At 37.6% G+C, this 23,336-nt stretch overlaps 1 protein-coding gene across 2 annotated transcripts; it reads right to left on the minus strand.

The window, feature by feature from the left end:
- Positions 1-1,421: 1,421 nt before the first annotated feature.
- PSMA6 (proteasome 20S subunit alpha 6) lies at positions 1,422-23,308 on the minus strand. Of its 2 annotated transcripts, XM_055309292.1 has the most exons (7): positions 23,136-23,308; positions 10,127-10,221; positions 9,333-9,414; positions 8,334-8,489; positions 5,160-5,338; positions 3,382-3,476; positions 1,422-1,641 (listed from the first exon to the last, which is right to left on the minus strand). In XM_055309292.1, the coding sequence occupies exons 1-7, from the start codon at positions 23,209-23,211 to the stop codon at positions 1,584-1,586; spliced, it is 741 nt and encodes a 246-aa protein (XP_055165267.1). In that variant the 5' UTR covers positions 23,212-23,308; the 3' UTR covers positions 1,422-1,583. The 2 variants fall into 2 exon arrangements, with proteins under 2 accessions (XP_055165267.1, XP_055165268.1); XM_055309293.1 differs by lacking the exon at positions 3,382-3,476 and having other exon boundaries at positions 23,136-23,305.
- Between the last annotated feature and the right edge of the window lie 28 nt (positions 23,309-23,336).

Below are 23,336 nucleotides of genomic sequence, written 5' to 3' on the forward strand. Positions count from 1 at the left end.
AGCTCCACGTTGGGTAGAGATTACTTAAAAATAAAATTTCTTGAAAAGAACTATTCATCTAGATTTTGCATAATGTAAAAAGTTATTTTTCTAACAAATGAGGCAATTTTCATTTTTTCACTAGAAGGCATTTTCTTGCAGAAAAACCAAGTTATTTGGTAACCTGTCATCCATGATTCCAGAAGAGCTAAGTGTCAACGCTCCAAGGTATAGTTGTCTATTCAGGGGAGTAGGCCTGGAGTCTACAGACTCCACTTTCAAAATGGCAGTAACTTTACAGAACCTAGTGGATATGGATTGGTAATCTGACCCACAGACGGATTGGAAGAACCTTGCTTCCCCTTTAAGACACTTTACTACAATTAATGACTCAGCTCTGAAGAGGATGTGGTTGGTGAAGTTTCCTGCTTTTCGTGGTCACAAGTTCACATGGCCTCCCCTTTTGTGGGGCTAGTGGCTATAGAAACAGGAGCAGCTGGCTCCAGGGATTTCTATTAGATCACCAGCCACATTCACCGGTGTGAGGTGATAGCCCATCTCACCCAGAACAAATGACGACGTGAAATGTTATCAACCTTAGAAATCACAAGATTTTTGGATCATCTTACAACAATTAGTATTTCAGGTCACAAGAATCACTATGGGGATTAAAAAAAGAAACAAATTAATTCAGGGGCACCTGGCTGTTTCAGCTGGTTAAGTATCTCTAAGTTTTGGCTTAGGTCATAATCTCATGGGTCTTGAGATCAAGCCAACATGAGGCTCAGAGGAGGGGGTCTGCTTTAAGAGTCTTTCCCTCTACCCCTCCTCCCATGCACCCTTTAAAATAAAATCTTTTAAAAATATTTAAAAACCTTAATTCCATCAATAATTATTCTGAATATAATTTACTCTCCTTTTCCCCTTAATATTGTTTATACTGGCATCTCTATCATAGAACAATTCCTTAAAGTCGGCTTTAAGTAATTTTAAGGCAGCATAGAAAACACACATATTCTACTTTTATAGCCCTATTGTTTCTCAGAGAAAACTGCGATTTTTGTTCTTAAAAATACTGGATCTTACGGAGTAGAGATTAAATATGTATCTCAAAACCACTGAATAATAATGCCAATCTTTTCACTATAGTTAAAACCTCCGACAGAACTTGGGAGTCTAGGTTCAGAAATATCCCACTTAAATGAAAAATTGCAAAATAAACGCCTTGCTTTACTACATACCAGCTTAGAGTCAGAGCAAGTTTTGAAACCAGTTTTTAGTATGCCATTTATTAGTTAGGCCATATAGCTATAGTTAAACTGTTAAGTTCCTGAGTAAATGAGTAAAGGTACAATCTGGGGGTGGTGAACTTTTAAGTCTGCATGCACCAGAAGCTTACTACTTAAAGCTAGAGGTGAAAGTAAGACAGGATGCGATTATTTTCCAAAAGCACTGTTTTTATTTATACAGAGTCCTAACCACTTCACAGTGGCAGGAGGAGTGGGAGAGGTTCCTTTTTCAATCCAGGGGCCTCCATGATGTTGGTCTGTTGCTACCAGACACAGGCAAGTGGCGTCATGGATTTGGTAAACTAACTACAATGTTTAGTCTCTCTCTGCTAGGGCAACAAGGTGAGCGTCAATCTCTGCTTCTGAAAGAATCCTAGAAGGCAAGGGAGAAAAAATCCACAACCATTTTACTTTTTGAAAACTTTTTATTATGTAAAATTCCAAATACACATGAAAGAAAGTAGAATAGATAGTGATGAATTCCTGAGTACCTAACACCCAACTTCAACAATTATCAATAATTTATAGCTAATATTTTAAAAATCTGTATATCCACCACTCATCCCTTCAGATTATTTTGAAATAATTCCCAAATATTGTATCAACTTCACCTATACACAAAAGCATCTAGTTTTTTGACATCAGATCAAGAAATTTGGTCTTCTGAAAACAAGTCCTTTCAATTGCAGCTATAATAGTGCTTAAATTAAATATAAAGCTAACTGTACTCTATTTTAGCTATGTCAAAATCCCTTTACACCTAGTATAACTCAAGTTTGTATCAGCTAAAAGATATAAGGCACTTCCTGATGAACACATGGTATTTTCTCCAAAGAAATCAACTGGTTGGCAACCTTAATAGGACTTATTACTGCTTGATTTCTAAACAGTGAAATTTGTCAAAGTGACATTTTTTAGTGTAGACTGGGGCAATATAAGTAGTTTATATATGGTTGTTGATGCTTATGTTATATATTGTAGTAGCACACTTACTATCACTAAATTTATAAATCATACCAGAACTTTTTGAAGATACAGGTTCTTTGGTTTCTTAATAGAAATAAAAATGTTAAAAGCTGTAAGAGGGTCTCAGAAAAGAAAAAAGAACTTGCAGGTTCTTTAAGATTTAGAAATTGCTCTTGCTAAAATAGTACTGCTAAAATAAAATAAGACCACAACTTTTTCCTAAGGGGGAGAGGGGGAGAGGATTCAAAATTTTTCTATGAATTTTTCCTTAAATCATTCATGTTTAAATCACTTACCTGTAGGCAACAAAAAGTAAATTAGGGGGAAAAAAGGATAGTAACAAGAAACTCTTCAAGGCCCAGTTAAGCTTAATTTACCACCTTAATACCCCACCTCTAACCATGACCATGTATAACTGTGACCTAAGAGTAGATACAAATAATAGTTAACATGCCTCCCAGCACTTCCTTGTATCTGTGGATTTACCTGAGGTATTTTTACAAGCACATCCAGGTTCATGGTAAGTAAACCACCTCACAGTGTTCTGGGAGGATTAAGTGAGTAACATATATGTTAAGCACCCAGTATAGATTTGACTCATGGAAGCCATAAGGTTGATTTGCGGAGTTAGTCACTTAGTAAGAACAGACAAGCATCCAGCATCTGCAATTCAATTAGCTGTATTCAAAATTTGGGGTTTCCAAAGATCTCCAGATAGGCTCTGATGTAGATGAGAATTTTATACTGCTTTTCAAAGCTCCACTTAACTAACCACGAAATAATCAAAGCTCCACCTGAAAAAACTAAAAAATACTACTCTGGGAAATGAATTTCTATTGGCCTTAGGCTGAAAAAGAGAAAACATCTATGCTTACTTTACTTCTAACATAGAGAAGGTTATTTTATGTTGCCTCTGATATAGATATAAAATCACTCTGAAATGAGAAGAAAAGCAGTTATGTCTGTCTTTTTAAAGGGAATTCCAGTAAGTTTTAAAATAGATCTCTCAGGAAAAAACTGTAAATGTAGTTAAAAAAAAAAATCCCGTAAGTTGTAGGACAAATGGACCCACACACCTTTACCTTTCTAGGCTGCAATTTATCTCTTGGCAAACTTCTTTAAGCACATGGCTGGCAATATAACTCACCTGAATTTAGGATTTTCAACTGTAACTACTCCAACTTCTATTTCTGAAGGTTTGAAATCAATTGATAGAACAGTTGATAGGCATGTAATTGCAGTCTGAAAAAAGTAGCAACAGTAAAATAGTATTTTTCAGTGATCCCACGATTTTCTAATTCCAAGCTTATTCAAATCATGACTTAACCACAAGCTATTCATTTTTGCTTCATGTTTCAGTGATACAGCTCTATAGCCATGTGTTACTAGTGGATTGCTTAATTCTAATATGTTGCCTACCAATGAGAAGAAACTTGCTTATACAAATTCAAGTCATAAATGAAAAGGGGTCCATCAAACAGAACAGTCTGTTTGATGACTACTACATGCTGGGGACTATGCTTAGCACTTGGGGTGAGAAGGAAGAAGAGGATAAACATGAATGATACAGTCTTCCTTCAAGGAAAATCTGCAGTAATAACAATTTAAGAATATATATTTTTTTATTTTTATTTATTTATACATTTTTGAGAATATATATTTTTTAAAGATTTTATTTAATTATTATTTGACAGAGCGAGTGAGCAATAAGAGCGCACAAGCAGTTAGAACAGCAGTCAGAGGAAGAGGGCGAAGCAGGCTCCCCTGGGCAGGGAGCCTGATGCGGGCCTCAATCCTAGGACCCTAGGATCATAACCTGAGTTGAAGGCAGACACTTAACCAACTGAGCCACCCAGGTGCCCTAAGAATGTATTTAAGTGGCTTTGTATCTGACATAATGAATTACTTAATGTTAATTATGAACTGCAAGTGAAGACTTTTTGGAAACATCAAATAGGGCACAGTACCTCCCAGATGAGAACTAGCTTATATCTTTTGCATAAATAATACTGCCAACCAAACATGAAAGTATTAGATGGCATTTTTCATTTGTCATTTCTCAGAATCACAGTGTTAGTATTTAGAATGGCTGTATCTCAGACTCTCCAAAGTCTATTAAACTTTTTGTTTTTAACTTCTTAGCAGTAGTAAATAAGAGGCTTCCTTAGACTAAGGTTACTAAATATTTGTATAAGAATTTTAGCTTATTGTGTCAAAATGTCCCAATCATACTGAATAATTTTAATATCTCTGCATTAAGCTAGCTTTACTTTTGCATCCTGGATAGCAAAATTTCTCTGCCAAGTTACCCTATGAGCATATATTCTTTTACCAAGATGTTTGTTTCCCGAGAATTTGGTATGTAGCTGTTTTTCCTTTAGGGCTTTAAGAGTAACATTACTGACCATATTTTTTCACTTTTGTTACCAGGAAGCTTAGCCTAATTTGAGTCACAACCATGTAGGTCCTTAGACCCTAGTCTTGATTCTTATTTTTAGTTACATCTTGTCATTCTATATGTGTTTTGTTGAAAGCAGTCTTAAATACATTATGAAATGAGACAGGGAATGAAGTGAATAAAAGCAGTCCTCAGGGGCACCTGGGCGGCTCAGGTCATGATCCCAGGGTTCTGGGATAGAGTCCCACATTGGGCTCCGTGCTCAGTGGGGAGTTGACTTCTCCTTCTTCCTTTACCCCTCCTTGCATTTGTGCTTGCACGCTCTCTCTCATAAGTAAGATCTTTAGAATAATAATAAAAGCAGTCCTCATTCTTCCTGTGTCAGCTGAATGACACCAATTTTACCAGCTGACAAACCTGGTTCTTGTGATAAACCTGAGGAACAGCCTTTATAAACTGCCAATTATACAATGATCTTCACTATTCTACATAGCATTAAAAAAAAAAGCTCCTTTTGGCCAACTTACTTCCACTGTCTGTTCAAATGTCCAATCAAATTTCTTCTTCACTTTTTTTTCAAGGAAGCTGGTTGACTCCGTTTGTTTAACTCCTGCTGCAGTGGCTTTAAACCCACAGTAGTAACCTGCAGGATCACACTTGTACACCTGAGGGCCTTGTTCTTCATCTATACCAATTAAAATCATACCTAGAAAGACATTAAATATTAATTATTAAATTTATTTAAATATTTATGTATTATATGGAATTATACATTAAACATTAACATTCATATATATTTAAATATTTTAAAATAAATATTTTATACCTTTGTACAACACAATTTCTTTTCTCTTAGTATCATCAAAAAGCTGTTGCTAATCATTATTCTGTCCATCTATTTTAGGGTATGTATTTTGCTTTAAGAAACTGGTTATTAGGTTTTACTCATACAAGGAATTTAAGAAATAGAGAAAGGGATTATAAGGGAAAGGAGGGAAAATGAGTGGGAAAAATTAGGGAGAGTGACAAAATATGAGAGTCTAACTCTGGGAAACGAACAAAGGGTAGTGAAAGGGGAGGCTGGCAGGGGGATGGGGTAACTGGGTGACCGGCACTGAGGAGGGCATTTGATGGGATGAGCACTGGGTGTTATACTATATGCTGGCAAATCGAACTTCAATAAGAACAAACAAAAATACCCTCCTACCCCACCCCCCAAAAGAAACTGGTTATTAGGTTATTACTTCAGATAAATTAGGTAATCAAGAAATTTCCATTTTATGGGGCAGCCAGGTGGCTCAGCGGTTTAGCGCCACCTTCGGCCAAGGGTGTGATCCTGGAAACCCAGGATCGAGTCCCACGTCGGGCTGCCTGCTTGGAGCCTGCTTCTCCCTGTGTCTGTGCCCCTCTCTCTGTGTGTCTCTCATGAATAAATAAATAAAATCTTTTATTTTATTAAAAAGAAAAATTCCATTTCACCAAAGGTTTATCACAGATGTTTTTAAAATTTGAATTATCAAAAAGTGTAACTTAACAAGCAATTTTCTAATCCTTGCTACTATCCAAAACATGTTCCTTTGAGATGGTACTAGAAAATAAATTTGTAAAGTATATTTTTCATATATTTTCTTTTAGAGAAAATAATATACAATAGCAGCATGTTAACTATTCTCCTGAACCTGCAATATCTCCAAGGTGTGCTTCTACTGTCCTCTCTTTTAAGTTTCAATATTAAGAAATTACTTTATTCACATTTATAGATGTTTTATAGTCTATTAATGAGAAATTTTCAACTTTATTTGATAAACACTATGATAGTGATCAGGTATCTGTTTTATTCAAAAGTTATGTCACCCCATAATTTTCTTTACATGTTTTACTTGATATACACAAAGTACACGGCCACACAAGAGAGGTATCCACTTACTGCTTGGGGGGGGGGGGACAACTCTTCTCTACTTCAGAATCTTGCAAGATGAACAGGGTTTAATAGGTCATAAGGACATGAAGGGCAATCATCAAGGCAAAAGGAACAACATGCACAAAAGTATAAAGACATGAAAGGTAATGGTATACCAGGTGATGACAAAAGACCCAAGTACTACTGGGACTTCTGGTGAGGAAGGAAAGCAGTACATGAAAGAGGCTGCTTGGGAATAAACTATCAAGGACTTGCACATCATACTGAGGAGTTTAGAATTTTACACCAGATCTGAAGAGGAATCAGTTTTTCTAGGGAGCAAAAATCAAAATTTGATTTTAAAATGGTAACTCACATAGTAACAGAAGACAGATGAGGAAAGAATGAGAAGAGAAGACACAAGTAAACTAGGTGGCAAAGCAAGAGATGATGAAGAAGGAACACATATCTAAGGTGAGGTACAATGACTAACCAGATGACCCGGGAAAGTGAAGTGAGTGTAGGAAAGAGAGGCTGAGGATTAAAGCAGGAAAACAGCAATGATTTCAAGCCTGAAGTATCTGTGGGGCATGGAGTAAGGGACAGGGCTAATACTAATGTAACAATGACTGACTATATACACATAGTAAATGAAAGCATGAACCTGAGGGTGAGATTACCTAGACAGAACCAAAGGGGAGAGAATGACCACAGAGAAAACCCAGTGAGCAAAAATATTTAAAGGAAAAGTGGAAGAGGATGAGCTAAGGAAAGTGAGGAAGAGTATCACTGAAGAAACTGAGGGAACATTCTTCTTTTTTTTTTTTTTTTAATAAATTTATTTTTTGTTGGTGTTCAATTTACCAACATACAGAATAACATCCAGTGCTCATCCCGTCAAGTGGCCCCCTCAGTGCCCGTCACCCATTCACCCCCACCCCCCGCCCTCCTCCCTTTCCACCACCCCTAGTTTGTTTCCCAGAGTTAGGAGTCTTTATGTTCTGTCTGAGGGAACATTCTTTTTTTTTTTTTAATATATTTTTTTAAAATTTTTATTTATTTATGATAGTCACACAGAGAGAGAGAGAGAGAGAGGCAGAGACATAGGCAGAGGGAGAAGCAGGCTCCATGCACTGGGAGCCCGACGTGGGATTCGATCCCGGGGCTCCAGGATCGCGCCCTGGGCCACAGGCAGGTGCCAAACCGCTGCGCCACCCAGGGATCCCTTGAGGGAACATTCTTAAATGAGAGTTCAAAAACAGGGTCAGATGAAGAAAAATCATTACACTGATTGCTTTAATTCTCATAAATGACACAATATCAGAAAGAGATGTGAATTTTTTTGACTAATATATTACATTAAATCTAAAATCAGTAAACTCATCTGAGAGAATCTTATTTTAAAAAAATGTAATGTATTCTAAAAATATCGGGCAGCCCAGGTGGCTCAGTGGTTTAGCGCTGCCTTCAGCCCAGGGTGTGATCCTGGAGACCCAGGATATCAAGTCCCACATGTCAGGTTCCCTGCACAGAGCCTGCTTTTCCCTCTGCCCGTGTCTCTGCCTCTCATGGATAAATAAAATCTTAAAAAAAAAAGAAAACAAAGTTTAAAACATAATGCCTAAAATACTGCTGTGAAACTTACCCTTCATTGCTGATTTATTATAAAGGGTTCCTCACCTTATATAATTTCCAAACCACATGTTCAGAACCCAAATGTGACTGCAATAACTTTATTCATATTCTCTAAAATAAAACATGTAATTCATCAATTCTTTGGGAGACTTCTTAGTATACTTACAACAACCGAGAGGCCTCATTTCAGCATTCTGTGTGTAGACCTGAGAAATATCAGCAATTCTTTTGCACAGCATGTCCACAGGAATCTCATACCCATACTTGTATTTCCAATTAGCTGCCTCATAGCGTGCCCTCTGTACCTGGGATCTGCTGTCAGCTTAGAGCATAAAAAACACAAGTTTACTTCTTTAAAGGAAAGAGTGAACCTGAAAATCAATTTTCAATATATATATGTATATATATATGTGTGTGTGTGTGTATAGGTGTGTGCAGAAAATTCATGTGTGTTTGTGTATGTGTATATATATATATATATGTATATATATATATATATATATAAACTCATATGTGTGTGTTTTATATATATATAAAATCTCCACTACAACTTAACAAACGTAGAAGTGGTCCACTATGGCTTTTCTACCACTCATGAACAGTCAAGGACTCAGCAACAAGGACATGACAAAAAAAAGGAAAATAAAATTAAAAGATAGAAGTTCTACACACAGCACTGTATTTTCATGCTGAGCTCTCACCAGCTGTCAAAATAGTTTCTACAGGTGTCTAATAATTCCCAAAAGAACAAGTTTTAAGGAGAGAGAATGTTTCTCTTAATCTTTTCTTTAGGCTTGAATTTTCCCTTGATTTCAGAAAATAGAAACCTGAAGTAATTTTTATAATTCTCACTTGTTTCTAATAGGGTCATTGTTACCAGGTTTCAAATATACTGACTTATATCTCCTTAAACTATTACCTATATATGAAATAAGTCTTCTATGAGAGGAGCCAGTTTCCTGACAGCAACAGCATAGAGATCTAATTCTATTAGACTTATTATTTCAAAAAAGCTCAAAATACTCTGAATATATTGATATTAACTTTGGAAGACTGCAAATGTATTCCAATCACTTGCAAATGCACTAAAAAGAGCCTTTTAAAATTAATACAAAACTCAAAAATAAATTGAATAACAAATCTAAGTAGGCATCAAGCCAATTACCTGTCATTCCTGTCATCACACAGCCAATGTTTTCAGTTATCTTGAATAAGTGAGTCACTGTGCTGGAATCCAATAATTTGTCCTAATGAACAAAATAAATCAAGATAATTTCGTAAAAATCAGAGGTTTCTGTGCAATAAAAAATACTATAAAATTATAGTGATAAACTATGTAAAAAATGTTTTCTGTTCAATTTATACTTAAAACCAGTTTTTAAAAAAGGCGGGAAGGAGACTGTCTTCCTTTTTCAGATGACAAGTTTCTTGTGGGTAAGAACTATAGCTCACAAAAAGCTGTTTCAAGGCTCCTAAAGATGAAAGACTTAAAATTCCCACTGTGCTTATAATCATACCACAAAGTCCAATACATTAATTCTGTCTTCTCAGCTAAACCATTCATACCTGCTCAGTAAATACTTCTTGAATGAAACTGGAAAGCAGAGGCAAAGCAAGAATAATGTCAATGTATATAAGTAGTAATATACCTTTGTACCAACTTGTAAAGACTCCTTACATTATGTTCCATAACAATTGGCTATCCAGGCAGCATTACTTTTTTTTTTTTAAAGACTCTTTTTTTTTTTTTTAATTTTTATTTATTTATTTATGATAGTCACACACAGAGAGAGAGAGAGAGGCAGAGGGAGAAGCAGGCCCCATGCACTGGGAGCCCAACGTGGGATTTGATCCTGGGTCTCCAGGATCGCGCCCTGGGCCAAAGGCAGGCGCTAAACCGCTGCGCCACCCAGGGATCCCAGCATTACTTTTTTTTCCCCCCCAGGCAGTATTACTTACAGGTACTTTCTTCTGTGTGACAATTACTGCACAGTCTTTCCCTCTGACAGCTACTGATGTAAGGCCACCCTGGTTAATAGCCTTAAAAGCATATTCTGGAAAACAGAATAGTGTTTTTAAAAGGTAGAATAGATTATTAGATTCATGCAATAGCATAAAAGCAGTCTTTAAAAAGAATGAGCTAGAGCTCTATGAACTAACATGAAATGTTGTCCAAGATATATGCAAAGTCAAAATAATAATAATTACAAATCATTGTTAAATCAACTCCATTTCATTCCATCTTAGTTTCCTGTAATTATTTTCATTAGGCTCAAGTACCAAATTTCCAATAAAGATTTAATGAATTTGTCGTATAAGTCATTATCAATCACACCTTTCAAAAGTTTGTTTTGTGGCCATTATTTTTACCATGTCCAGTTTTCCTGAGTCAAATTTAGTTCCTCTAAATTTTCTCAAGATTTACTACTTCTGTTAATTTTGGCCAGTAACTAGTTTGACTATATGCAATTTTAATTGCTGTTAGATTATTCTCCATTGTTTTCTTTCTCCCCGCTAAGTTGAAATTTTCTGGATCATGGTTTTTCCAATTTTCATACCTAAAACAAGGATTCTTTAGTTTGTCTAAAACCATTTTTGGCTTGTGCACTTCCAGCTGCTGTCAAACCATCCCCTATATTGGAATATAAAAAACAGTGAAAGGGAATAAAGGGGAAAGGAGAAAAAAATGAGTGGGAAATATCAGAAAGGGAGACAGAACATGAGAAACTCCTAACTCTGGGAAACGAACTAGGGGTGGTAGAAACGGAGGTGGGTGGGGGGTGGGAGTGACTGGGTGATGGGCACTGAGGGGGACACTTGATGGGATGAGCACTGGGTGTTATTCTATATGTTGACAAATTGAACACCAATAAAAAATAAATTTATATATATAAAAAAACATCCCCTAGATTAAAACAGATGAATCAAAGTGGTAGCATGAAGACAAACTACTTTGGCACCCTGCAGTTTAGTTGACAATGACTGCCTCTGCAGAAATAATGACAGATAAGACTACTCCTTTCAATGGTATGGTATTTCTACAATATTTAAATCTAATATAAATATATATTTTGTAATTACAAAAATAGTAACAATATATGTTCACTGTAGAAAATATGGGGAATACAGAAGATAACATAAAAGAAAAAAATTACTCCTAACTCCAATCATCTACATTTTGACATATGAATGTTTTAAAAATTCTGTCAAGTACAACTTTGCGCAATGGGTCTGAAGCCCGGCCTCATCTCTTCAAAAAGCCAAATGGTAATGAGGACCAGCTGAAAAAGATACTACTTGTGCCACAGAATTTCCTTTAATAGGAACTATAATAAAGACCTCTTATCAAATATTTCTAAGTGACTATATATTGAAGGCAGAAAAGTAGAGTAAAACGACTCTACCTTTAGGGGAAATCCTCAATCTAACCTAGATTTAATTATATTACAAGTTTATTTTTATCATCCCATTACACCACAAATAACTTCTAAAGTACAAGGTTTCAAAATGCTTCTCTTCTCAGTGCTAGTTCTCATATGGCCAAAAAGCTTCTACCAGATCAAACTTCCACAGCTAAACATTATAAACTCTACACAGAACAATCACTTGAAAGACACCAGAAAGTGGCCCAAAGTAGGCAGATTCTAGGTGGGGAGACCATGCTTGGAAGAAAGGAATGGCATAAAGTGAGTTTCCTGTTTTCATGGCTTACAAACTGAGTGCAGGCTCTGGTCAGGGCTAAACACCTATAGAAAATTCAGTCTTTTTGGCATGAAGATCTAGAGAACAATTTGAGGGTAACTACAGCTGCTGGAAAATAAGGGAAAGAAGGGTGAGAGCCGGAGAGGGAAAGCCCCAACCACAAATGCGTAAGACAGACTCCAGGCAGCTTAGCTAAGGGTAAAAGAAAGTGAGATTTGAGCTGCCACCCAAAGTAACTGCCTGCTAAAATGAATCAACATTCTTTGGAGGAATACAGCAGAATCATGTCAACAACTTCATTAAATATATATGTAATGGACAAAACACTCCAATTAAAAGCAGAAACTGTCGGAATGGATAAAAAAGCAAGACAAACATATGCTATCTACCACAGATACAATTTAATAAATGGATGGGAAAAAGATTACCATATAAACAGTAAGCATCAGGAAGTTGAAGGGACTATATTAATATCAAAGTACAGGCTTCAAGACAATGTATCAGAGATAAAGAGAGACATTTCAAAAGTAAAAAATCAACTCCTAAGGGAAGATATATCATAAATGTGTATGTACTTTATGAGTACTTCAAAATACATAAAAGGAAAATTGACAAAATTAAATAGAGAAATGGCCAAATCCACCCAGTTAAAGATTTTAACACTACCACACAGCAACTGAAATAGATACAGACACTCACAAAGTAGATATATACTACATGGACCACACTACCAACCACTTTGACCTCACTGATAACTGTAGAACACTACTGGCAACAACTGAAGAATATATATATATATATATATATATATATATATATATATATATACACACATGGTGTAATACAAATGCACATGGTACCTTTACTAAGACAGAGCATATATTAGAACCCATAAAACAAGTCTCAATAAATTTTAAAGCACTGAAATCCCTAAATATTTGAAAATTTTAAAATACCCTAAGTAATCCATGGATCAAAGACATAATCATAAGGGAAATGCAAAAATATTTTGAATAATAACGTATCAAAATTTATAGGATATTGCTAAAAGAAGGAATTTTATGGCTATAGTGAACAGACCCAAAGGTGGTCTGCTCTCTACAAACCCTGCCTCCTGGTGTTCACAACTTTGTGTAACCCATCCTCTTGACCGTGGGCGGGACCTGTAACTTGTTTCTGACAAACTGAATATGGCAAAGGTGATGGGATGTCATTATCCTGATTATATTTTAGAAGACTGTCTTAACGGGCACTGAGGGGGACACTTGACGGGATGAGCACTGGGTGTGTTATTCTGTATGTTGGTAAATTGAACACCAATAAAAATTAATTTATTAAAAAAAAAAGAAGAAGACTGTCTTAAAAACAAAAGGAGTATGTTACGTTCCATAGCCTATTTCTTCTACCATCATCTTTTTGTAACACATTGTTTTTTGCCTTACAAAGGGAAATATCTGCCCCAAGCATAATACACAAGAATTTAAAAATAAAAATGTTTACCTAATACAGTTTAATGCTTTTGGGAAAACCCAAACTGATTCCAATTCCTTCATAAATATAATTGAAATGTAAGCAGATAGCTTTGGATCTAAAATACTGTAAGAGGTAACAATTATGGCATTTACAGATGTTAAATGAACTTATAAACTGATTTACCTGTGAAATGAGTCTAATTTCAGTCCTGTACCTGAAAATTGTGCCTCATTTATTAATAACACTACACACACACACACACACTCACATGAAAAGAGGCTGTCTTGCTAGCAGACTAACTCTAGAGAATTCTCTTACCGGCTTGCTAAGTGACTATATGGCAAGGAACCATGGGTGTCTTCCAGTGAACGGCCAGCAAACAGCTAAGGCCCTCAATTCTATACTGAAAGGAAATGAATTCTGCCAACATCCTTAGTGAGCTTGAAAGCAGTCTTCTCCGGTTGAATCTCCAGATGGCAACACAACCTGGACAACACTATGCTATAGCCTTGTGGTATTCTAAGCAGACTACTCCTGACCCACAGAAACTGTGAGTTCATAAATGTGTGTTATTTTTAGTTGCTATTTGTAGTCATTTTTATGCATCATAGAAAACTACTATGCTAGCCTTAATTACTTATATTAGAAAAGGTCTAAAATCAATGATCTAAGTTTCTACTTTAAGAAGTTAGTAAAAGGAAAAATAAATCCAGATTTGAAAAAAGGCAATAATAAAGATCAGAAATTAATGAAATAGGGCAGCCCGGGTGGCTCAGCGGTTTAGCGCCGGCTTCAGCCCAGGGCCTGATCCTGGAGACCCGGGATCGAGTCCCACGTCGGGCTCCCTGCATGGAGCCTGCTTCTCCCTCTGTCTGTGTCTCTGCCTCTCTCTCTCTCTGTCTCTCATGAATAAATAAAAATAAAATCTTAAAAAAAAAGAAGAAATTAATGAAATAAGCAAAAAGAGAAAATCAGCAAAGTAAGAAATTCTTTGAATAAAAACAACAAACTTGGGATGGGGAGATTATCCTGGTGGGCCTGAAATGCAATCATATGTATCCCTGTAAAAGAGATGGAGAGGGAGATTTTACACAGAAAAGGTGATGTGAAGAGGGAACAAAGATTTGAAGATGCTGGTCTTAGAGACTACAAGTGATGCACTCTAAGCCAAGGAATGCTGGTAACCTCCAGAAGTGCAGGCTGCAAGGAATCTATTCTTCTAAGGCTCTGCATAACACCTTGATTTTGGTCCAGGGAAATTTTTTTAAAAAATATTTTTATTTATTTATTAGAGAGAGAGAGAGAGAGAGAGAGGCAGAGACACAGGCAGAGGGAGAAGCAGGCTCCATGCAGGAGCCTGACATGGGACTCAATCCCGGGTCTCCAGGATCACGCCCTGGGCTGCAGGCAGTTTTAAACTGCTGCGCCACCAGGGCTGCCCGGTCCAGGGAAACTGATTATAGATTCCGGGTCCCCAGAACTCTGGGATAATCAATTTGTTTTAAGCCACCAAACGTAGTAATTTTTTATGATAGCCATAGGAAACTAATAAAAACCCCAAGCCAGACTCATCAAGAAAATAAAATATTCCCAAACTGCCAGTATTGGGAATAAAAGAGGGGCTATCGTTATAAACATTACAAATATAAGGCAATATTGAGAACAGTCATTTATGTACAAAGGATTCTTTTATCTGGGTCACTATCCTTGATCTTGCCCAATTTCAGCAGCACATTTCCAAATGCCTGCTGCCTGTTATTACCCAATTACTCAACATGATTTGGGCCTAAAAAATAATCCACCTGTGGCTGTAGAGGGATATTAGTTTGCAACGTTTACCCACTCTCTTATAGTTTTTGTTTACAGATCTTTCCTATACTGACTTCTCTCCTTCATGTTCTGCCTGAATTGTTCTCACTCTTATCTCCACTTAGCCAGAGCTTACCCTTCCCTCTCAAGCCTTTTTTTAGCTTCCATGAATACTTTCTGATGATCCCAGATGGGATTCTTCAACCCCTTCTCTGAATTCCTACAGCATTTCCCATTTCGCTACTAGTTTTAGCATTCAGAAGTGTGTATTTTGCCCTTCCACATCAAGATTGGACAGTGAAATAAAGTAGGAAAATTTAAAATTACATTTGTAACCAATAGATATTAAATCAAAGGTTGGTCATGGGCCCAATCCAGCTTACTCAAGTGGGTTTAAATGCAAGGTTTTAAAAGTCAGATAAAATAAAATCAGGACTTAGTTTTTCCTAGGGAAAAAAAAATTCAGATAACACTTGATCCTCATTCTTTAAAAAAGAAGTTTTATTAGGGTACCTGGGTGGCTCAGTCGGTTAAGCGTCTGCCTTTGGCTCAGGTTATGATCTCAGTGTCCTGGGATCCAGCTCTGCGTCAGGCTCCCTGCTCAGCAGGTAGGCTGCTTCTCACACTAGCTCTGCCCCTCCCTCTGGTTCTTGCCCTTTCTCTCAAATAAATAAAATCTCAAAAAAAAAAAAAAATTGAGAGAGCATGCGCCACCCGCACAAGTGGGGAGGAAGGATATGGGGCGGGGCAGGGGGTGGTGGTGGTGGTAGTGGGAAGAAGCCAACTCCCTGCTAAGTGCAGAGCCTACTGGGAGCTCAACCACGACCTGAGGTGAAACCAAGTAAGGGACTCCAAGGACTGAGCCACCCAGGGACCCTGACCCTCATTCTTACATACTTACAGACTGTCACGCAGAGTGAACATCATCTAGGGCTGGCACATGTTTTGCAGTTTTTCCGTTTCCACCAGTCCTTGTCATACCTCACTCAGCCCTTTTCACTCATTTACACTATTTATCTGATCTGCTTAAATAATGCAAAAGATAACAAAAAATAATGGAGAAGATAATAATCATTAAAGACAGAGCTACCCCCTCACCACATAATACAATTTTCTCCCACAAAATAAAAAATATTTTACATATAAAAAATGCTTCTCAATAGAAAATACAGTTGTGAATTTGCCAAGATTCATTAAAGGAGTCCTCTACTTCCCTCTATTATAGATTAGTGCTATCAAATAAAATAGGCATCAGCCACAGGTAGCTATGAGCACTTGAAATGTGGCTAATGCAACTGAGGAGCTGAATTTTTAATGTAAAGTTCTTAGTTAAGAATATCTTTTCTACTATTCAATTCTCCCCCTTCTCAGTCTCTTTTACCTCCTCAGCCAGGTCCTCAAATATTGGTATATTTGGATACCAATTTCTATATCAATACCAATTTCTGTATCATAGAATCCTCAGGATTCTATGATTTCTCCCTATCCTGGGATGATTTTATCCTATACAATCACTACTAACTTTTGTCATCTTTAGCTCTAAACCCACATTTGCAAATGACTATTTCTCCCACTGGCATTGCTGAAAATTACTCTTCTTTATTAATCTGCTTCTTTACAGTCTTTATCTCAAATACTAATTTTACTGACCACTCAAGCTACAAACCTGGATACATCCTTGACTCTTCCTCTTCTCTTTCATCAGAAAAATGTTCACTCCTACCTAGATTTGCTTTAAAATACAGCAAAGAGGGGGGCAAGCATATGGAAAAGGGAATAATAAAGAGAAAATAAGACTAACAAAATGTTCACCAACTGATAAAGCTGGGTGATGGGTATATGAGGGTCACTGTACTATTCTATGTACTTTTATTTGGCATTTTCCATAATCAAAAATTTTAAAATAAATTTAAGAGTCTCCTCTTCTCCACCCTTTCTCTTTCAGTATCTTAGTTCACTCATTAGGGCTTATGTGGATTACTGAACAAGTCTCTCCTAATTGGGCTTCCTGTCATCAGTCCCTTTCTACTCAACTCTCCTGCATTCTTACTTAATAATCTTGTCATTCTTCTACAAGCTATGTCCAAAACTCAAGCAGCAAAGCCTAAATTCTACCACTGCACCCAGATCTCTTCAAAACTTTGCTATAATCTTCCCTTCCAGTTGTCACTGTCTGTGCTCCAACTATACTGTCCGATGCACTGGTTCCCCTCAAATTTCTTTATCTGATTTCCATCTAGATCAATCAATTCACCTTCTCTAAGGAATCTTTCCTGGTTGTGTCACTTTTTTCTTTTTTTCTTTTGAGTAATCGCTACACCCAACATGGGGTCAAACCTATATCCCCAAGATCAAGAGCCACACACTCCCCCCTAAGCCAGCCAGGCACCCCATGTGTCACTTTCTATAGTAAACGTCTTGTACTTTTATTTTAGTTCTCACCATGCTGCACTATAATTTTCAATAAAATTTTGTATTAGTGAATCCCCATTATAACATTACCACCATAAAATACATATTTTGTAATAATTTCCAGAACAATGGAAACTGCTGGAGTAAAGAATCTCAAGACAACATAATAACAAGAGTATCTTCTAAAGAAACAGTGGTAGGGTAAAAATATAGTTTACAGCAGAGGTGAGCATGAAGGTCAATTAAGAAAAAACAGAATAGCATAAGGGGAACATTAAAAAGGTGTATTTAAAAAAAATAAAAATAAAGAAATAAAAAGGTGTATTTGTTAAAGCCAGAATTCAAATGTTGGAAATAGTAAACACTTTGCTTCCAGCATAAAGACGGGTTTTTATAAAATCCAGAAACTTACAAACTAGCACTCTTACATTTGTCTCCATAATCTGTTCTTGAATGTACAAAATTATGCAGGATAATGAAAACTGATAGCCCATCTCCCATTTTTTAAAATGGAATAAATTATAATGAAATACACTCAATCTCAAGCCTCCAATTTCTTAAGTTGTAACTTAAATACACAGTAAACTACTTATTTGTGTTAGGTTGAACCATGAAACAGTTTTATAAGTAGAAAATAGTCAAACATCAGCAGTTTCTTTTAACTGCTTAACTTTCTTTAAGATTTCATTCATTCATTCATTCATTCATTCATTCATTCATTCATTCATTCATGACAGACACACAGAGAGAGAGGCAGAGACACAGGCAGAGGGAGAAGCAGGCTCCACGCAGGAAGCCCGATGTGGGACTCGATCCCAGGACCACAGGATCATGCCTTGAGCCAAAGACAGACGCCCAACTGCTGAGCCACCCAGGCGTCCCACATCAGCAGTTTCATATGGTTAACATATGGCTAACAATAAATCATTAGGTTAGATTGTACCTTGCCTCCTTGACCACAAACAAAATGGTAAATAAAGCACTCTTTTGTAGAGAGACCTCTCTTTCCCAGTAATCTCTTATTCATTTTCTTTCCCTACACTTTTCCAACTTTTCTGGGAGTCATTTGTGTAACACTAGGAAAAAACAGGAAAAGATACTGAGACAAAAATGTTGAGAACAAACACAATGCCAGACAATGGCTCATAGTATGACCTACTTGCTCAGTGTGAGCATGTTAGCAGCAGCAGAGATGCACATCCCCCTATGGACATTGGTTTTGCAAGGTGTCTACAGGTGATTCGAAGTTCTGTCAATTATAGGATTATAACTCAAAGACTTTTCCTGCCCATAATTTTGTTTAAAATGCTATACACTAAGTTTTGGAAGATAAATTTTTTTCCCTCCACATAAACACAGGCTAGAAAAATAAAAATGAATTGAGAGATTTATACATTTTATGTTTGGTTATTAAAAAAAACAGGGTTGTTCTACGCAGGCAGGGCAGGTATTCTACAGAATAGGTCTGTATTTAATTTCTATACCGTATGCTAGAAACTTTTTGTTATTAAGATTTTGGAAGCTGTTCATTCTTCGGTCTTTCCCTAGCCTTGTAACCTAAATGGGAAGTGCACCTCATTTTGTAATGCCACCTAATATTATCCTCTCTACAATCATGATCTGGGGGTGGCTGGGTGGCTCAGTAGGTTAAATGTTTGACTCTTTGTTTCAGCTCAGGTCATAATCTAAGGGTTGTGAGATGGAGCCCCACAACAGGCCCCATGCTCTGCACCATGTCTGCTTGAGATTTTCTGTCTATGCCCCTGCCTCTGCTCACATGCCTGAGCACATGCCCCCCCCCCAACACACACACACTCTCTCTCAAATAAATAAAATCTTAAAAAACAAAAAACAAACAAAAAAAACAAACCCTAAGCCCCATCATGATCTTTTAGCAGGTGGGATATTCAGAAATCTTGGCACCAGCATGGGATGGGGGTGGGGGGTGAATATGAGGTTTGAAAACATAGCAGTGTTTGATCTCATTACTTTTTTGAGTAGTTATGTATGTATTGGGGCACCTGGGTGGTTCAGTCGGTTAAGCATCTGCCTTCAGCTAAGGTCACGATCTCAGGGTCCTGGGATCCAGCCCTGCATTGGGCTCTCTGCTCAGTGGGGAGTCTGCTTCTCCCTCTCCCTCTGTGCTTTCTCTCTTAAATAAATAAAATCTTCAAAAAATCATACATATGTATTTATATATACACATACGTTTACTTGCAAATCTAACTCAAGGAGGGCATGAGAAGTCTGGGTTCAGAAATACTACTTTAAAATGAGTATTTTTTTAATAGCAAAAGATGCAGTTAAGTACTTCTCAGTCCATTTATTTATAAAACTCTTGATTCCATTTTTATCAGCCACTGAGCACTTACTATGTGACAGATACTGTTCTAAGTACATTACATGTATTAATTCCCCCTTGGAGCTTAGATCGTTAGAGCTCAGGGATCCCTGGGTGGCTCAGCGGTTTGGCGCCTGCCTTCAGCCCAGAGCATGATCCTGGAGACCCGGGATCGAGTCCCACGTCGGGCTCCCTGCATGGAGCCTGCTTCTCCCTCTGCCTGTGTCTCTGCCTCTCTCTCATGAATAAATAAACAAAATGTTTTAAAAAAAAATCCTTAGAGCTCTGTAAGCTCTTTATTTCTATTTTACAAATGAAGAAAGTTCTCATAGTTGGTGTGGAGCAGGGACTTGAACCCAGGAATGTTGGCTTCTATGCCAAGACCAGATCGGTATTTCTAGATTAGAGAACTGTTGTCTTCAATCTATTTCTACCAGTCCATTTTTTTTCCCTGTTCCTTATCAGTATGCTCCCTTAGATGCAACTAAGCAATGCTCATATTCACCTGCTAGGCAAATTCAAGTGATACTCCTCTCCTCCCTTGCCAGACCCATCCAGCAAAGGATCAGCAACCAGAAGAGAAGAGCCTGAAAGTAATCAGGTTTATTTTGTCCCACCTGGGCCTTAGTTTCCCCACTGATAACTTGGGTAATTTCTGAAATTAGATTTCAAAGCTAGATGCTCCGTGTATAGCTCTACAGTCTTTCTGCACACACACACACACACACACACACACACACACACACACCCCTTGAACATTCATTAAAATAAATCTGTCCATAGTTACTAAAGAATACAAATGCACAAATGACAATCAAAATTCTTTCTCTTATTCCCTGGGAGCAAGCACTGTCAACAGTTTGCTTATAATTAAGGTTAGCATTGTAACTTTAAATTTAGACCTCTATCTTATGATTTATCCACTTTAGATTACATTTATCTTTTGAGTACCAACTATGGAAGATGAGGAGCATACACTCACCTTTCCATTAATCTTTCTTTCCTGTTATCTCTCCATTTTTGCTATATTATTTTTCCATTATCAAGGTTAATAATTTGCACTCAAAATTTTTTTTAAAGACTTTATTTATTCATAGAGACAGAGACAGAGACAGAGAGAGAGAGAGAGAGAGAGAGAGAGAGAGAGGTGCAGGCACTATGCAGAGAGCCTGACATGGGACTCGATCCAGGGTCTCCAGGATCACGTCCTGGGCTGCAGGCGGCGCTAAACCGCTGCGCCACCGGGGCTGCCCTGCACTCCTAATTCTTGTATGCTTTGTCTCTGGTGGATTCTAAAGTTTATAAACTCATAAATAGCATTCACAATGTTATCATGATGTATAAATACTTCACTAGAGAACCAAGCATGGATGGACCATAATAAAGAAAATACTCCATGTCTACAGAGCTACTAATCTAATAGACCAAAAAAAAAAAAAAAAAAAAAAAAGCAAAAGAATCAAATAGGTATCTAATAACACTTATTGAACACTTAATATTATGCTAAGCAGCCTACATATATCATTTTATTTAATCCTCAAAACAACCACACAAGAAGGAATTATTAACCCAACTTTGCAAAAAAGAAACCAAAGCTAACATTGTGTATCACTTGCCCACCTTGGCTAATATGGAGCACCCAGGGATCTGAATCCAGGTATGGCTCCAGGGCCTGAACTCTTCACCACTATACTGCTTGCTCATACTATTCTTTCACTTTCCTTCTCCTAGCAATGTCTTATTAGCACCCTGAATAGTAGACAATGTGTTATTCAACAAGGCAGAACTTCAAGTCATCCTGTCTATATATTAAGCTTGTTTTTGACTACATGTTTTATTCCAAATTTTAAAAAATTATTTAACTGACACAATATCTAGCCTTTCTACTCACCAAATCTGGGAAGCATTAAAGACTATGTTCTATGTCTGGATTTCAAAACATGGTATGGGAAAGCAAAGTGTAGTTTTGACTTTTCCTGTTCACATATTAAGAATGACAGAACATTTAAAGCAGTGGCCCAACACAGAAAAATTCTTTAAAACTCGGGAAAGAAACTATAGATGAAACCTTCTTAAGGATACAGTTATCTCTCTTCTTTGATCTTATTTTTTAATCGGGGGATAAGTTAAAAGGGTTACTGAATTACCTTGGTTTCTTGCTACATTATATACAGTATGCAGCCATATACTGGGTAAATTTCATTCCCAGTTATTTTTTAATCCGATTTCTAAAATACACAGGTGAAGAGAATCTCATTTATAGGCCAATTGTCTCCTTATGATTTCTAAGTACAGATATTACTTTCCTCCCCCCAAATCAAAGGATCACAGGGCCAGATGTAAATCACATTCTCCAGATCTTCTATGGCAGGAGGTTAAGGATCCGGGTTGTAATTATAACCTAAGTCCTGACACCACTTCGATCCAACAAAATATATTGTTATACTGAGTCAATAACTAATTTTGGGCTTATTTCCACCAAAGCTGTTCTTTCAGGAAACAGCTAGTTCACCGTACCTCACCTACAAGTCAGAACCAGCTTTTGAACTATTTAGAAACAGTCAGATGTGGGTTAAAAGGGCATGCTAGTTTCAACAACAGCTCTAGAATGGACAACCACTCATTCACTGTCAATTTTCCAAAGACGTAGATACTTGTAATTTGACATCTTTACTTTTCTTTTCATCCGTTTACATATCTTTCACTCCCTGTAAGCTGTGAGCTACAGTACAGGAGAATGTGTGACATCTTTGCACGCCCTAGGACCAGCAGTGTCTGGCACATAAAAGTGTGGAATTAACTACGATAAGGAAGTGCATGCTGCAAACAAAGGAAAACGGAGAGGAGCGTTTCAATGGCAAAGTTAAGGAGCCAATTATCCTTTAGAGAAGTACAGACGTTGGGCCCACCCAGGCCAAAATGTAACAAGTGAAGAGGCATCTGGAAGCCACAGTCAGGAATTGCAGTCCTACCTACCTTCACTCTTTATTGTGTCTGGGCGTTGCGGCCGCTCGCCCCGAAGAGCCCGAGGCCTTCTGGCAACCGGCCGCCAGTCCCCGCCTCCCGACAGGGGTGGGAACACCGTGAGGCTGGACCCTGCCTCGGCCTTTCTCCCGTCCCAGCTCCGGCCATGCCTCGTTCGCGGACTACACTCCGGCCGCGTCTCCCTGCTCCAGGCCATACCATGACAGAGCAATTCCAGTGGACCAAAGGCGGACTCGGTTCACTCACCTACTTGGTAGAGCCGGCCCTCGGGTGAAAAAATGGTAATGTGACGGTCAAACCCAGCGCTGGAACCACGGGACATGTTGGCGAACCCACTACTTCAAGCACTGTCTCTGAGCCCCGTAGCTCCCACACCAGGCGTACAAATCCCCCCGGAAGTTGCAACGACTGCTTCCGGGGCACCGGCGAGCTTCATCCGCTCCTGCG

The sequence above is a fragment of the Nyctereutes procyonoides genome, unplaced genomic scaffold (genome assembly GCF_905146905.1).
Source record: "Nyctereutes procyonoides isolate TBG_1078 unplaced genomic scaffold, NYPRO_anot_genome, whole genome shotgun sequence".
NCBI classification, from domain to species: Eukaryota; Metazoa; Chordata; class Mammalia; order Carnivora; family Canidae; genus Nyctereutes; species Nyctereutes procyonoides.